At 45.7% G+C, this 17,240-nt stretch overlaps 1 protein-coding gene across 1 annotated transcript; it reads left to right on the forward strand.

Moving 5' to 3' along the window:
- Positions 1-618: 618 nt before the first annotated feature.
- Positions 619-13,116, forward strand: LOC106562038 (zinc finger protein 507). Its single transcript, XM_014126563.2, has 7 exons — positions 619-753; positions 2,121-4,267; positions 4,706-4,823; positions 5,257-5,368; positions 7,233-7,337; positions 8,710-8,844; positions 9,006-13,116. Exons 2-7 carry the CDS (start codon positions 2,123-2,125, stop codon positions 9,439-9,441), a joined length of 3,051 nt encoding a protein of 1,016 aa, XP_013982038.2. The 5' UTR covers positions 619-753; positions 2,121-2,122; the 3' UTR covers positions 9,442-13,116.
- Positions 13,117-17,240: the final 4,124 nt, after the last annotated feature.

Here is a 17,240-nt window from a genome sequence, read left to right on the forward strand (position 1 = left end):
CACAGCTGATTAAAATATTCAACGCTTGACGTGCACCAAGGGCGGCCCACAAGACCGACTTTAGGAAACCCTAGGTTAAGGACCAATCACCAATCACAATTGGAATACAAACAAAACATTATGCGATTGGTAAATTAATTGGTAAATCTGACCTATTGGCATGCACGCAATTGAACAAGCTTTTCAATATCATTTAAAATGCAGCAGATGGCAGCATTTTATCATGCTAACACCTTTGAGCGCCATACAATTACAGATTTACACAAACTAGTGGGATGAGTGGTGAATAGAAGTTGAAGGGCAAGTTTTAGATGTAAAATATATTTGGGAGAGAAATGAAGGTCACTATGCACGACATAGCACATTGAACATAAAGTCCTCAGTGACAGAGCTGCACCTGCGCTTTACCTCCATTTGATATGCGTTTACATGTTGTGCTTAATTGCATTATACTAAGTCATATTACTTGTGAATTTACACATATTACACACTCAAACAATTCTGTCAGCAACTGTTCAGTGGATTTGTTTTTTGGGGGGTGGGGTCTCTGGTTCCACCCGATGGTTCTGTCTCAAAATACGGATTCCATGTTGGCCACCTGACCGGTTCGGTTTGAGTCACGTGATCCGTTCTCCATCCTCGCCATTTTGCAGTGGGAGAGACAGAGGCCACTTTTTTACTGCTAAAGGATAAAGCACAGGGTTTTTTATTTTTATGGTTTGAGGCCGAAGATCATTCAGAATTGCCGGATCAGTAAGTACTTAGCTAACCGACACATAAAAGTCGCATGACCCGTTGCCATTTATTAAACGGGAAGCCAATTAAATTGCTAGATGTCTTTTACAGTGTGTGTGAGAGACTCGTGTGCTAGCTTAGCTTCAAGTGGTTGGCTTGTTGTCATGTACAGTGCATGTCCTGTCCCTTTTTCCAGATAAAGAATGTATACCTCTAGCGTTGGACTCCCATGTTATCGACACACCTACGCGATTATTGTGGCTATGTTACCCGGCATTTAGCCATCTATAAGGTTTTCCAGATCATTATTTTGCTTTCGTCAACCATCCACGCATCGGTGTATGAAATGTTATTTTTAGCCGGTTATGTCAGGGCAGTCCCCCTAGTCATGCACACATATCGATATCCCTGTTCAACTAGTTAGCTAGCTACTAAGCCAAAGTGGTCAGCTAACAAATTGGCTACCAAACCCTAGCTAAAACCTTAACATTATTTGAAAGTCTTCGATTTGAACAATCACTTAATATACAGTAGTTTGTGGATTGTGCAAACGGGTGGGTATAATTTGTGGAACATTCCGACAGGAATCTGTTCCAGAAACGTCGTGAAGTTGAACTAGTTGACGAATAGGCATCAACTCACCACGTAGCTTATTCTTAATGTTTGTCCATGGGCTTCCAGAGTGAGGACAGACATTTTCTGGAATAAACGTAGTGAGTGAAAAAACGTATTTAAATGGCCCACTCCATACCCGGTATCATATTCTGCCGCTATACAGTTTTGTATGTGTTGTTTGTTGACAACCTTGTTATTTACGAAGTTTTAGAAAGTTCAGGGATATTTAGGCGTAGGCTATAACTTAAAAGCAGAACCCAGAGAGAAGGGAACCTGATTGTGGTCAGAAAGGGGAAAGTGTGGTACCAATTGCAGACTTAATGTGCTTAACCACAGGAAATTCTTCCTCTAATGTGGCACTGGTAAATAATCATTCATCCTTGTTAAAATATCATTGATCTGCTTGACTGAATTACCACAGTGTTTTCTATCAAAACATGATTATTGGATTAAGGAATAGTAAAACTAAATTAGGACTTTGATTGGGACTTTCAAAGTTCAGTACTGTACTCTGTGTGTACTCTGTGACCCCTGTTATGTTTTGAACTCTTGCCCCAGCTAGGTCATGAACCTAGTAACACAACTGGTTTCTTTCTCAGTGTAGGCCTAAATAGATTTTGTCAACATTTGTTTGTGTGTGTCTAAGATGGAAAGAGAGTAATACGATATATGTAAGAGACATTAAGAGTTTACTAGCCGGGATCATATTCCTGTGCTATGCATGCCAAGCTGATTGTGGTAGTTTAACAGGCTTGTTTTGCTTCCTCCAGGCATGGAGGACAGCAGTGGAGTTGCCATCCTGCTCCCCCTCTCTAGAGGCCAACAGGAGACTATCTTCATCCCTGAAAGGGTGGGAACGCCCCCAGGTACCCTGATGGAGCCTAGGGATGATGACCAGAGGCAGCAGCAGGCCGCAGACTCCCTCATCGAGGTGATCGAGAAGCTCAGCAAGATCGTGGAGAAGCGCCCGCGTCGATGTACCCTGGCTGGGAAGAAGAGAGCCCTCATGTCCTGTGCCTCCATCAGAGTCCCAGAGATCAGGGAGGGCAGTGGTGGGTCTTCCCCCTGCAAGAGAGTCCGGGAGTTGGAGGAAGAGGTGAAAGAGGAGGAGATCAAGCCAGACAACAGTGCCCCCATTGGCAGCGGTAGGACCATCACCTGTTACCAGTGCAGCCTGTGTCGGTTCCTGTCCCCGACCTTGAGCCTACTGAAGGAGCACCTGCGGCAGCACGATGAGCAGCACAGTGACCTCATCCTCATGTGTTCTGAGTGTCGCTTCACCTCCAGCCACCAGGAGGAGCTAGAGGCCCACGTCAGGCTCCACTTTGACGGCAGCAACTCTAACAAGAACCATGTATCCAGCCAGCAGGCCAGCGAGGGGAATGAGGACTTAGGGTTAGGGATGGGGGGTAGTGTGGAGGAGGCTGTGTTCAAAACCGCCATGGACTATGCTGAGGAGATCCCTGCTAAGAAGAAGTGGTACAGCTATGAGGAGTCTGGGATGTACCGCTGCCTGATCTGCAGCTATGTGTGTGGACAGCAGCGAATGCTAAAGACCCATGCATGGAAGCACGCAGGTCTGGTGGACTGCTCTTACCCGATCTTTGAGGACGAGGCAGTGGCACCATCCAGGCAAGAAGCGCCAGCACCTCCTGTAGTTCCTCCTGCAGAGGAAGCCATAGTGGTCCTCAACCCGGTCCCAGAGAACTCCCAGAACCTCAACAAGATGTCCACCTTCCAGATCGACCTCTGTGCCCCTGTGGCGGAGTGTGGGAATGAGGCCAGGACAGAACCAATCACAGAGGAGAGCCCAGTGGAGAGGCTATCTAAAGACTCTGTCACTGAGGAGCCAGTGTTGGAGGTACAGGTGACCACGGAGGTGGAAGTTGTGCAGGACTGTCATCATATTACAAGCACAACAGACAGCCTCCTGTCGTCAGCCCAGAAGATCATCAGCTGCAGTCCCAACAGTGCCGGCCATGTCAACGTCATAGTGGAGCGACTGCCATGCGCAGAGGAACCCGTGGCCACCCAGCCCCTCCTCCCCAACCCAGAGGTGGGCAGAGACGAGAGCCTGCTGGCTGCAAAGGAGGCGGGCCATGTGGAGAACCAGCCAATGTTTGCTTACAAGGACGAGCAGCAGGAGGTGGTGATTGGCTGGAGCAACAGCGAGAGGCAGCAGACCACCACGGACCCTCCACGTGACGAGAACGCTCCCCCAGCCCGCAGGAGGACCCACTCTGAGTCTCTGAGGCTACACTCCCTGGCTGCTGAAGCCCTGGTGGCCATGCCTATGAGGACCGCGGAGCACATCAGGAGCATCGTGAGCCAATGCTCCCAGAGCCCGGACACGGGCCAGAGGCTCCTGGAGATGGCCACGGTTGCAGCAGCTGCAGCCGACAGAGCCCCTGCAGTGGTAGAGGAGCTGGCAGGCGTGGGGTCAGCACTGGTAGACCTGGAGCTGCAGGGGTCCAGAGAGGACGGGCTGGCCGAGGGCCCCGCCAAGGCTGGCATCAGCCTGTCCCTGCTGACGGTCATAGAGAGGCTGAAGGAGCGCTCGGACCAGAACGCCTCAGACGAGGACATATTGAAGGAGCTCCAGGACAACGCCCAGAGCCAGCACGCTGGGGAGGTCAGCGACTGTGGAGGGGGGGACCCGGGTAACCCTGGTGGGGGTCTGGTGGACTACGTCCCTGGCAGCGAGAGGCCCTACCGCTGTCGCCTTTGTCGCTACAGCAGTGGGAACAAGGGCTACATCAAGCAGCACCTGCGAGTACACCGCCAGAGACAGCCCTACCAGTGTCCCATCTGTGAACACATCGCCCTGGACAGCAAAGATCTAGAGGGCCACATGATCAACCACTGCAAGACCAGGGTGTACCACTGCAAGCAGTGTACTGAGGCCTTCTATTACAAAGTGAGTAGAAGGACTGAAGAGAGCAGAATTAGGACAGACTGTGCGCCTCAATGTCCCTGGGCAGGAATGTATTATTGAAGTGGCTCCTCCTCTAGGAGAGAATATTGCTCTTGAGTTTTTGTTTCTCCATGACCCAAATTACAGTCATTTAAGATGAACTGATTGTTGAAGTGAGAGTTGAGATGGACGTTTGTCTGGTTGGTGCAGTAGAAGAAGTTTAGTTTGATTCAGGGAGCAGAGAACTAGCCTGTTGATTTCATTACTTTCATGAGACACCTCGTCCATTTCTGCAGACGTCATTCTGTGGGTTTTTTCGGACTCCGTAGATATCAGAGATCATTTTTTAGAGAGGGGAGGGTAGCCTGTTTTTCAGCCCCAGAAGATATCGTAATTTTAAAAAAAATTTACTGTTGGTTTTATTACTGACCCTTTCCACAGAGTCAGCTGAGGAACCACATTAGAGACCAGCACGGTTTGGGCGACACCAACGCAACACTAACCCCTGTCACTGAAACCACGGCGACCATGGAGGAATCTGAAAAGATGACAAATGACGGTGAGGAATTTGTCAAATGTATTTTTCAATGGATAGAAGTGGCGGGCGCTCGACCAACGTGAGTCGAGGTGCAACCCCCAAAAAATGTTTTATTCATTCAAAAGTTAAAAGGGCAACGCTCGCTCGCCATTAAAAATGCATTTTATTTAGGCGACTATTAAAAGCTTGATGTTTCAGCCTTCATCAATGGCCTTCATCAGAACCGTCAAGCCTTTAATAAAAAATCTTGAATAAAATCATGTTTTTAATGGTGAGCGTTGCGCCAAGTGTGTTTTTCAACTTGACCAAACACGATCTGTCTTTTTACTCTAAATCAAAGACTGTTTCTCACTTAGTATCCTCTCCACTACCCGTTTTGATCGTTTAATCTTATTGGCACCTCATCCTTTGTCCACAATATTTAATGAGTGTACTTTTTTCCCCTTCTCTCCAGATTCCATCAGTTCGCAGAAGGTGTACAAATGTGACGTGTGTGATTACAGCAGCTCCACGTACGTTGGCGTTCGGAACCACCGGAGGATCCATAACTCTGACAAGCCTTACAGGTTGGTGCTGGGTCTCTACTGTCTGTGTGTTGTTATAATGTCAATAGGATTCATCGTGATTGCAATCTGGATTCCTTTGGACTTGACATTCAAGTAAATTTGCCAGTGGCACACCAGGCCAGTGCCAACTAAAAGCTACTGGCCTGAATTGGGGGGGGGGATACTGGCCTGGGTCAAGATCTCACAGGATAGTGGATGATGCTTGCATAATTCCAATATCAGGTGATTTTTATCTTTCATTTGTGGCAAGCTAGCCTATAATAATCCACCCTCCATACACAAATAATACAATTCTAACTTCCAAACAATATCATGTTCACATTGAACAATAATTTTTTCCATGAAAACAATCAATCTCAAAAAGGTTGTTATTGTTAGCCATTCTGAACAGTCAGCAGTCTACAGTTGTAGGGCCCTGTAAAATCAGTTTCATATTCAGGTTTTCACTCTCAAGATCACACTTTTTGAAAATAGAAAAAACAAGAACAATTGGATGTTCCATTTTCAACAATGATTAAACCAGGTCTGGTAAATATTTTGGGGAGGTTGTAGTTGCCCTTTTATTCAATTGTGCATCTAGCAAGAGACCATTGTTTTCCTAGTGGTATTTCTGTACTGTACAATGTAGGCCTCCAGTGTAGCCTGCACGTGATGGCAGAGTTTGCAAAACCAATGCCCTCCGACTGATACTAATCATGATGATATCATTCTGCCAGGTAGGCCTACTTTGCAGTCACCATTTTAATTGGGAAGGTTTGTTTTCTTCTCCTTACTCAAACAGCCCATGATGACTGGATTCAACCAAGACTTCAAACCTTGTTAGCATACCCATTGCTGCCTAAGTTAGCAGTCGCAGGTAGATATAAGTAGAAACATCTTACCTACCCACCCTACCGGCGTCGTTCTTCTGTGAGGTGCTCCACGCGACAACCAGTTGAGAGCTGCGTGCTCTTGCTGTCCGACAGATGATACCGCTCTAACTAGATTAGGTTCATTTTAGTTTTCCAGTAATTCACCTCTTTCCATGTTACCGATGACGTAATCCTGTTGCTTCCTCAAATCCATTAACCAAGACACTGCTTCTCAGTGCAAGAGGCGTCACTGCACTACCTGGTTCGAATCCAGGCTGCGTCACATCCGGCTGTGATTGGGAGTCCCATAGGGCGTCGCACAATTGGCCCAGCTTCGTCCGGGGTAGGCTGTTATTGTAAATAAGAATTTGTTCTTAACTGACTTGCCTAGTTAAATTTAAAAAATATAGAATCTAGATGTTATGATACAGATCTCCAGCAGGGGGCAGTGAGTGTTAGGTAAAGATCAACCTTGGCTGCAGTCTACAGCTGGAGTATTTCTCTCAACGCAGCACCCATGTAAGCGGATCGGCCGTGTTCTGTGTACACACACGCTCTCTCGAGGCAGCGTCTGATGTCTGAGTGGGGGGGGATCTTATTCTCTAAGGCCACACGCATCTAGTTTGTTTTCATTTTTCCCCACTATAGACCCTCAATAGAGCCCTTTCATGCGGGGGAGTGCAGTCTTTCTACTCTTGTGCTTTAGTATCCTTGACTCACTTCAAACCACTCCACAGGGAAGCACACGCCTTTTAACTAAGGCCATCTTATCCATTTGAGCCACACAGTGTATCGCATCTCTGAACATTGTGCTGCCAGCTACACTTTCAGCTTAGCCTCGAAACAAAATAGCCGTCAAGACAACACTATGGCCCTCCAGGCTTTTCCTGCTGTACCAGCCAAAACAGAATAGTAAACGGAGCATAAACAGCCAAGCACAACATGAACTGTCAAACAACTAGGCCTGTCCAGAGATATTCCCTCTAACTCTGGCCCACTCTCTGGTACCGTAGGTGCTGCAGCTGTGACTTTGCCACGACCAACATGAACAGCCTGAAGAGCCACATGAGGAGACATCCCCAGGAGCACCAGGCTGTCCAGCTACTGGAGCAGTACAGGTGAGGACCAGGTCAGGGTTCAGATTCTGGAGCAGTACAGGTGAGGACCGGGTCAGGGTTCAGCTTCTGGAGCAGTACAGGTGACGACCGGGTCAGGGTTCAGCTTCTGGAGCAGTACAGGTGACGACCGGGTCAGGGTTCAGCTTCTGGAGCAGTACAGGTGACGACCGGGTCAGGGTTCAGCTTCTGGAGCAGTACAGGTGAGGACCGGGTCAGGGTTCAGCTTCTGGAGCAGTACAGGTGAGGACCGGGTCAGGGTTCAGCTTCTGGAGCAGTACAGGTGAGGACCGGGTCAGGGTTCAGCTTCTGGAGCAGTACAGGTGACGACCGGGTCAGGGTTCAGCTTCTGGAGCAGTACAGGTGAGGACCGGGTCAGGGTTCAGCTTCTGGAGCAGTACAGGTGAGGACCGGGTCAGGGTTCAGCTTCTGGAGCAGTACAGGTGAGGACCGGGTCAGGGTTCAGCTTCTGGAGCAGTACAGGTGACGACCGGGTCAGGGTTCAGCTTCTGGAGCAGTACAGGTGAGGACCGGGTCAGGGTTCAGCTTCTGGAGCAGTACAGGTGAGGACCGGGTCAGGGTTTAGCTTCTGGAGCAGTACAGGTGAGGACCGGGTCAGGGTTCAGCTTCTGGAGCAGTACAGGTGAGGACCGGGTCAGGGTTCAGCTTCTGGAGCAGTACAGGTGAGGACCGGGTCAGGGTTCAGCTTCTGGAGCAGTACAGGTGAGGACCGGGTCAGGGTTCAGCTTCTGGAGCAGTACAGGTGAGGACCGGGTCAGGGTTCAGCTTCTGGAGCAGTACAGGTGACGACCGGGTCAGGGTTCAGCTTCTGGAGCAGTACAGGTGAGGACCGGGTCAGGGTTCAGCTTCTGGAGCAGTACAGGTGAGGACCGGGTCAGGGTTCAGCTTCTGGAGCAGTACAGGTGAGGACCAGCTCAGGGGTTCGAGGTCAGATAGGGGAGACCTGGGCAGGGGAGTGGGAGAGGTAGAGAAAGTAGGCCTATGTGCTTCGAAAGAGTCTGGGGATGGAGGAAAAAGCTGAAGTGTAAGAAGAACCCATCTCATCGACCATCAGAAAGGACTCATAATGAACTCTCCTTTTAGTGTTGATATGGAGGATGTCTGGGTATATAGTTGGCTGGAGCATGACGTAGAGCAGTACAGATAAGCAGTATCAGAGCATGTGTGCCACTAGGTCTCTCCCTGAGGAGTCTTTAGTGCAGCTGATCCCTTTTGATATGATGGAGTTGAGGGGATTAGTGGACCCCAAGCAGCATATTAAATCAGCTGCTTCTGCTACAGACTTGATCCCTTTCTTTTCTCTCTTCCTCTCCCTCCCTCTTTCCCCCTCTCACGTACTCCTTTTGTTTTTCAGGTGTTCACTGTGTGGCTATGTGTGCAGTCACCCGCCGTCCCTCAAGTCTCACATGTGGAAGCACGCTGGCGATCAGAACTACAACTACGAGCAGGTGAATAAGGCCATCAACGAGGCCATCTCCCAGAGCGTCCGGTGAGTAGGGGGTGATGGGGGTTGGAGTTTTAACGGTCTGCCTTTACCATCTGTAAAGCTTCTAGTCAGACTGAAGCCTATGTTTGGGTCCCAGTGAACCGGGATGTGTAGGGTCACATCTCTGTCTTGATGGTGAGCCTGCTGTCTCTCTCTGGCTGTAGTTCCCCCAGTGCCCCGCAGAAGGTTTCAGCAGCGGGGGAGGCAGTGGCAGAGCAGTCTGGTGTGGTGCAGGGTGGGAAGAAAAAGGAGAGGGTCTTTGTGGACCCAACCCCCCTAGCAGAGGTCCCTGTGGACAGTGTGGTTGGCGGTGGCTCAGGGCCAACAACGGAGCTCATCCAGTGGTCCTCCAGAGAGCAGGCCCCACAGAGCGACACCCCCCAGCACAGCCCCCAAGGGAAGGAGGGGGTCCAGTCCCGGGCCGGCATGGAGTATTGTGTGCTGCTGTTCTGCTGCTGTATCTGTGGCTTTGAGTCTACCAGCAAGGAGAGACTGATGGAGCACATGAAGGAACATGAGGGAGACATCATCAGCATCATCCTGAACAAGGAGCAGCAGCAGGGAGCAGCCCAACCAGCAGAGGGCAGCACAGCACAGTGAGACAGCATTTACCCCCCCACCCCCACCCACCCCTCACCTTACCCCAACAGAGAACCAGGAACCTACCCCCTCACTCACACTGAGTCTGATTTTAACAGGGAAGTACTGTACTGTGCATCTTGTTTTCTGGTTCTTCATTTTATGTACTTAACAGAAGGTTACAAAAAGTGTATCAGTTGGAGCTCAGACATACAGGAAATTGGAGAACTCCAATTTCAAGGCGTTGCAGTAAAATGTCATACCTGAACAAGTTCAGACACATTTAATACCTCAGAAAACAGACATTTCCATATTTTCAAATGGAGCTCAGTCCACTCTGCTCAGCAAACATATTGACCACATGGCAGCTTTTGTATTAAAATACTGTAATATAATTTCATATATTTAATCCTTCACATTTATAGTTTATCTGTGGCACCTGCACTAGGCTATACAGAGATGCCATCTACTTGCATGTTGTGTTCATCATAGCTATATTCAAAATGGGTTAATACAACCTGGTCTCAGAGCATTTCGTATTATTCTGTACATAAACCTGAGACATGCAATATTTTGCAAATTTGTAACGGCTAATGTTACCCACCTAGCTAGAATTTGTAGGATTGCATACGTTTAGCAAATTCATAACATGTTGTACGTTTTGCAAATTCGTAACATATAATACAAATTGTAGTTCTTAACATATCATTATGAAATGGATGATTGACTTCCACAAATGAATACATACCATACGAAATGTAACATATCATACTAATTTGAGTGTCCTGGATTTACGTTTCCGATGTTACGTCTAGTCTATGAGACCAGACTGGTTAATAATATGTATCAATGTAGGCCTATGCATGTTGGTTTCCGTTATGTCGAAGCAAAGGAAAAGCCTTATTTTATTTAATTCACTGTTTGATTCTATTTTGACCTATTGGACCTCTGGTACGTTTATGGTAATGGTGGGTCACTTGGGGGTGGTTTCCTAAATCTGTAGGATAGATAGGCTGGTAACAAGTTGTTGTTTTACCAACATTCACCACGGCGTCAAGGCTTCTTGAGGCAGAAATAAGTTAGGGAGGAATTTCTACAGTATGATCAGTCAATTATGGTGCATATTAGTGGTCATATTAGACCCAGGTGTTATGGTGGCGAGATGGTAAGTGGACAATCATTGAACTTTGATTGCAGCCAACACCCAACAGTGTTTAGCTTAGGCTACTTGTAGTTACTTCAGTGAACGTATTACTGTTCTGATTACGATAATCATTTCTAGATTCATGTTTTAGCTAAATAATTGCCAAGTTGATCACTTGATTATGTTAAGCAGTTTCCAAAGTTTCTCCATATAGGCCTAGCACTTGTAGATAATGGATGGCTGGAGTGATTGTCATCCTAGCCCAGAGCAGTGTGCTAGTATACTAAACCTATTAATGAACCTGCTATTCCTATCTCTGTGTGCTGTATTGACCAATAGCGGACGGTGACATATGACCAGCTTTTCAAGTGATAGGCCTATAGGCTACTGTAGACTGACATCGAATAGGTGTTTTCCTGTTTGACTACCTCTGCTAAAGTATTTCCAAACTTCACTCACCGTTCCATTTAGTTTCACACTAAACATGCTTGGTATGCAGAGTGGTGACCTGGAAATCATTTCCGTGCCCTTACTGTTTTTACATAGACGGATAGGTGTAGGAAATGATGATCAAATTAAATATCCATAATTCATGGGATTTCTGGATTGCATTTGTGTAGCTCAACATATCAAATAAATGAAATGATTATCTTCCGCACGCTGAAATTCTTATTATAATGGAAGATTATTCTCACGTTAATTTACAATTCAAAGTACTAATGTCAGGAACACCGTGACAGTCTACATTTTAAACCACACTTCATTCCCCCGCCCCAATTGACATAGTTTGCATTTTAATGAGTGGTTCAGTGAATTAAAGCAAGAGACAACCAGGGAGAACCTCATGCTGATCATAGGCCACTTTCTGCTACGTATAATCTATCAGGGTTTATGACAGCGGCTTCGTATGATTCTATTAGTGGACGTACTGTAGTGCAGCTTCTTACTGTATCTTTCTGAGAGCCTAATAATCTACTTACCTTGGCAGACCACACAGTGAGAAAGGGAACTGATTATGGGCCTAAGTGAATTGATTGGTGGTTTTGGGTCAGATGTGCAAATAGTTTTGGATAGATCTGACGTCGTATTTCTTGTGGGAAAGCTTCAGGTTATTTTAAGGTTCATTTTAACCGTGCAGAGTTGGCTAAATTTAATTTGTGAAGCCATTTTTTGAATTTTCTTTCGGGAGGGCTTAGCTTTTGTTTGTTTGTTCAATATTTACATTGTCACATTTAGGAACTTGAAGCTTTAGATCCAGGACTAAATCTGTTCATTTTGTGAGCGTTGAGCGTGAAAAACACATCAGCGTTGCAGTTAACACTGAAACTGGTGCGCCTGGCACCTACTACCAGACGCCGTTCAAAGGCACTTCAATATTTTGTCTTGCCCAATCACCCTCTGAATGGCACACATACACAATCCATGACTAAATTGTGCTAATACATTTGTTCGGTAGTTTATGTCCAGTCTGCTGGCGAAATTGCATACTCAATTAGATATACTACTCTGCTTATTCATCTCTTATACTACTTGTTATTCGTCTATTTGATTTGGAAATGTTCGATTTCAGACGGTGATGCATCCATGTGAGTCTACCACTCTGGCTTTCATTTCAGAAATTAGGCGATGAACTGACGTGAGAACCTGGATGGGAGGGAAAAGTTCTTATAGGATATGTGACATCTGATGTGGATGATTTTGACATGTTTGTTTGACTTAACCAACCCTTATCCCCAGGTCCCTACTCATTCAACTACAGGGTGTGATGGGTAACCCTCAATAGATTGTGCATTTTCAAAGACATTTTAATGTGCTATTTTTGCTCATCCTGTCAACGTTTGTGCCTTTTTTTGATTTAAGTCTCTAAGAGAGTCTCTCTTGTAGTCATTAGCTAGCTGTTTGTTATAGGCTGTGTCTGCCCGTGGGTGCTGTTGTGCCCATTCCCATCTGTTCAGAATGATATTCCAAGGAGGTCATGGGTGTTATTCAGTCAAAGCTGAATAGCCTCTGTAACGCCACGCCTTGCTCTGGTTGGAGCAACGTTATTTCCACATTTCAATAAAATGACATTGAACCAACGTGGGATAGATGTTGAATTGACGTCAGTGCCCAGTGGAATGGGTCTGTACATAATTAGTTGAAATACTGTAGTATTGCAAACTGCCATTTTTTTTATAATCTATTTTTTAAATATATTGTAAAGAAAAAAAACACTAAGTCCATGTTTTTTTTGATGTTGAAATAAATACATTTGCTAAAATGTTGGAAAATGGGTGGGCTTTTTAATTGGCTATAATGTATTTGCGGGGAGTGTTTTTTTTTGGGGTTTTTTTACACTGAGCTGCATGCATTTCAAACCAAAGGAGAGAAGGTGATATCTCTCACTTTTACACTGTTAACGCTGCTCAGTGCTTAACTTGTTTCAAGTTCAGTGTGTATTTGCTCCGTAGGCCCCAGAACGATGCTTGCTATCTATTTATTTTGTGCATCATAGACCGTATTATGTCAGAACTTTGCCAATGTATTTTTGTAATAAATACTTTGTGGATGAACTGTTGTTGTTTTTCTATTGAACAAGTGTATAGGTCATTCCATATGAATTTTGTTAATCACTTTCTGACTGCACCCCTTTTGATTTGAACGAAACCTTCCATACGTGTTCGCCCATAGTAGAAGTGGTCAGAAAGGGACGTGTTGGACCTGAATACCAAAACATTCAGGAGTTAAAGGTCCTAAGAGTTGAACATTTTGCATAGCCCCACTCTACCATGAGACAGTCATGTGTTCATTACTGAAAAATATAAACGGTTGAGTTTGATATCATTTGAAAGTTTACAAACAAGGTTGTCAAACTATTTTATTTATTGAAAAAGTTTTTAGTAAAATTGTCATATTTTAACCTTTACGCATTTTTTATTAATTGTTACTAAACTTCAAAAAATGTGTGTTCATATGCACAGTGTACAAAATATTAGGAACACCATAATATTAAGTTGCACCACTTTTTGTCCTCAGAACACCCTCAATTTGTCAGGGCATGGACTCTACGAAGTGTCAATAGAGTTCCACAGGGATGCTGGCACATGTTGACTCCCAATGCTTCCCACAGTTGTCAAGTTGGCTGGATGTCCTTTGGAAACCTTAGCCTTATGAGCTCAGTTCAACTGTCCTACCCCATCAGAACCCAAAATATAAGCTTGTTTAACTCCATCCTTTTTTAAACAATGTAATTGTAAACAAACACGGTTGAAACTATACTTTTGACACAATGGAATGTCAGTCTCTGCAAATCAAATTTTATTTGTCACAAACACATGGTTAGCAGATGTTAATGCGAGTGTAGCGAAATGCTTGTGCTTCTAGGTCCGACCATGCAGTAATATCCAACGAGTAATCTAATCTAACAATTTCACAACAATTACCTTATACACACAAGTGTAAAGGAATGAGTAAGAATATGTACATAAAAAAATATATGAATGAGTGATGGTATAGAACGGCATAGGGAAGATGCAGTAGATGGTATAGAGTACAGTATATACATATGAGATGAGTAATATAGGATATGTAAACATATAAAAGTGGCATTGTTGAAAGTGGCTAGTGATACATTACATCAAGATGGCAAGATGCAGTAGATGGTACAGAGTACAATATATACATATGAGATGAGTAATGTAGGGTATGTAAACATATGAAGTGGCATTGTTTAAAGTGGCTAGTGATACATTTATTACATACATTTTTCCATTACTAAAGTGGCTGGAGTTGAGTCAGTATGTTGGCAGCAGCAACTCAATGTTAGTGATGGCTGTTTAACAGTATGATGGCCTTGAGATAGAAGCTGTTTTTCAGTCTCTCGGTCCCTGCTTTGATGCACCTGTACTGACCTCGCCTTCTGGATGGTAGCGGTGTGAACAGGCAGTGGCTCGGGTGGTTGTTGTCCTTGATCTTTTTGGCCTTCCTGTGACATCAGGTGGTGTAGGTGTCCTGGAGGGCAGGTAGTTTGCCCCCGGCGATGTGTTGTGCAGACCTCACTACCCTCTGGAGAGCCTTACGGTTGTGGGCGGAGCAGTTGCCACACCAGGCGGTGATACAGCCTGACAGGATGCTCTCGATTGTGCATCTGTAAAAGTTTGTGAGTGTTTTTGGTGACAAGCCGAATTTCTTCAGCCTCCTGAGGTTGAAGAGGCGCTGCTGCGCCTTCTTCACCACGCTGTCTGTGTGGTTGGACAATTTCAGTTTGTTAGTGATGTGTACGCCGAGGAACTTAACTTTCCACCTTCTCCACTACTGTCCTGTCGATGTGGATAGGGGGGTGCTCCCTCTGCTGTTTCCTGAAGTCCACGATCATCTCCTTTGTTTTGTTGACGTTGAGTGTGAGGTTATTTTCCTGACACCACACTCCGAGGGCCCTCACCTCCTCCCTGTAGGTCGTCTCGTCGTTGTTGGTAATCAAGCCTACCACTCTAGTGTCGTCTGCAAACTTGATGATTGAGTTGGAGGCGTGCATGGCCACGCAGTCGTGGGTGAACAGGGAGTACAGGAGAGGGCTGAGAACGCACCCTTGTGGGGACCCAGTGTTGAGGATCAGCGGGGTGGAGATGTTGTTACTTACCCTCACCACCTGGGGGCGGCCCGTCAGGAAGTCCAGGACCCAGTTGCACAGGGCAGGGTCGAGACCCAGGGTCTCGAGCTTGATGACGAGTTTGGAGGGTACTATGGTGTTAAATGCTGAGCTGTAGTCGATGAACAGCATTCTCACATAGGTATTCCTCTTGTCCAGATGGGTAGGGCAGTGTGCAGTGTGATTGCGATTGCGTCGTCTGTGGACCAATGGGGGCGGTAAGCAAATTGGAGTGGGTCGAGGGTGTCAGGTAGGGTGGAGGTGATATGGTCCTTGACTAGTCTCTCAAAGCACTTCATGATGACGGAAGTGAGTGCTACGGGGCGGTAGTCATTTAGCTCAGTTACCTTAGCTTTCTTGGGAATAGGAACAATGGTGGCCCTCTTGAAGCATGTGGGGACAGCAGACTGGGATAAGAACTGATTGAATATGTCCGTAAACACACCAGCCATGCCGTCTGGGCCGGCAGCCTTGCGAGGGTTGACACGTTTAAATGTTTTGCTCACGTCGGCTGCAGTGAAGGAGAGCTCGCAGGTTTTGGTAGCGGGCCGTGTCAGTGGCACTGTATTGTCCTCAAAGCGAGCAAAGAAGTTGTTTAGTCTGTCTGGGAGCAAGACATCCTGATCTGCCTCCATAGCTCTGAATTTGAGAGTGGCTACATTTCTCCAGCCCCATTCCTCAGCTTTTTACCAAAACAGGGGCAGGGTGTCGCATTGTTATTGTTTCTACTGCAGATTGTCTTTTTAAATTCTACCACAGAGGCAACATGTTAGATTAGGACATCCATCAACATGGGTGGTCCCCATCTCATAGCAGTAACACTAGTTTTGCACTACAGAGGGAAGAAGCAAGCTGACTGTATTGCAAGGTGCTAAAAGTGTTATTGTCAGGTTCACATTTAGGCTAATTCAGTCCTAGGCTCACAGACAGTGTGGGGGTATCCAGACAATATTAAAATGTAGATGAGCATAGCAAATTGATCTGGAATTGAACTCAATATGGTAAGGGAAGTTTTCTTTTCATATGGTTGTGCTTCTCCCCTCTAAAGTGCTGTAACCCCGAGCTGCTAGTGTAGTGATAAGCAGAGGATGGATTCTCCTCATTGGGAATCAGAATGTCTGCTTCTATAATCCCTTCATTTTACATGAAACCCTGACCGCCTCTCAGAGCAGCTAAGAAAAATAATTTCACCAACTCACTCGTTTACAAGATCAAGCTTTTACCTAAACCTTTAATGGGCCCCGTGAAAGTGGAGATCAAGACAAAATTGAAAAAAATTAAGAAAAGAAGGACTCTGGACTCACACTCAATTCAAGTGACTTTCAGGCCTTTACAGTTTAGATCCCAAGCTCTAAAACCCCTCTTTTGTGTTCAAGTAAGTAAAAAGAATAAATCACAGAGAATGTTCTATCCCATGGCTTAAGAATTCCAATAGGGTCTTCTGGGAAAGATGAAGGTTTAACTTTTATAGGCCAAGGCTTTTCACTCGCTGTCTTACTTCTTGAACTTCCCAGAGATGGCATGAGTGAGTTGGGGAATTGAGAGAAGAGGGAGCAAGGGAGAGAGTGCGCAACCTACTTTTCCTTTGTGCTTATCAAGAACGAAACCAAGACAAACAAGCACCTTCCATGAAAAAAAGGATAGCCATTAAACATTTACGCCTTTCTTCCCACATAATCCTGTGCTCCTACAAGCGGCAAGCCAATTTATTTTCTTAAATCTCTTTGATAATCTTCAGCCCTTTCATGTCAGCAGCTGCACTTTCTATTTTCCCCATCTGGATGCCCAGAGAGTTCTCTCTTGTCCTCTACAATGTCTGATATCTCAAAGAAATTCTATGGGGTCTCCATACAATGTAATGATTCAATTTGGACTTGTTTACTCCCCATCTTGGAGTGACATAACTTGATCTTTAAAAATGTATATGGCACAATAAAATATGGAGTGGTCATTATTTCAGATCGATGTAGTGAATATTGGCTAATGTAAGTATGAGATGTATTCTAATGGGGACTTTCAGGCTATGCGCTGTCCTGGGGTTTATGGATA

The sequence above is a fragment of the Salmo salar genome, chromosome ssa11, assembly GCF_905237065.1.
Source record: "Salmo salar chromosome ssa11, Ssal_v3.1, whole genome shotgun sequence".
In the NCBI taxonomy this organism is placed as follows: Eukaryota; Metazoa; Chordata; class Actinopteri; order Salmoniformes; family Salmonidae; genus Salmo; species Salmo salar.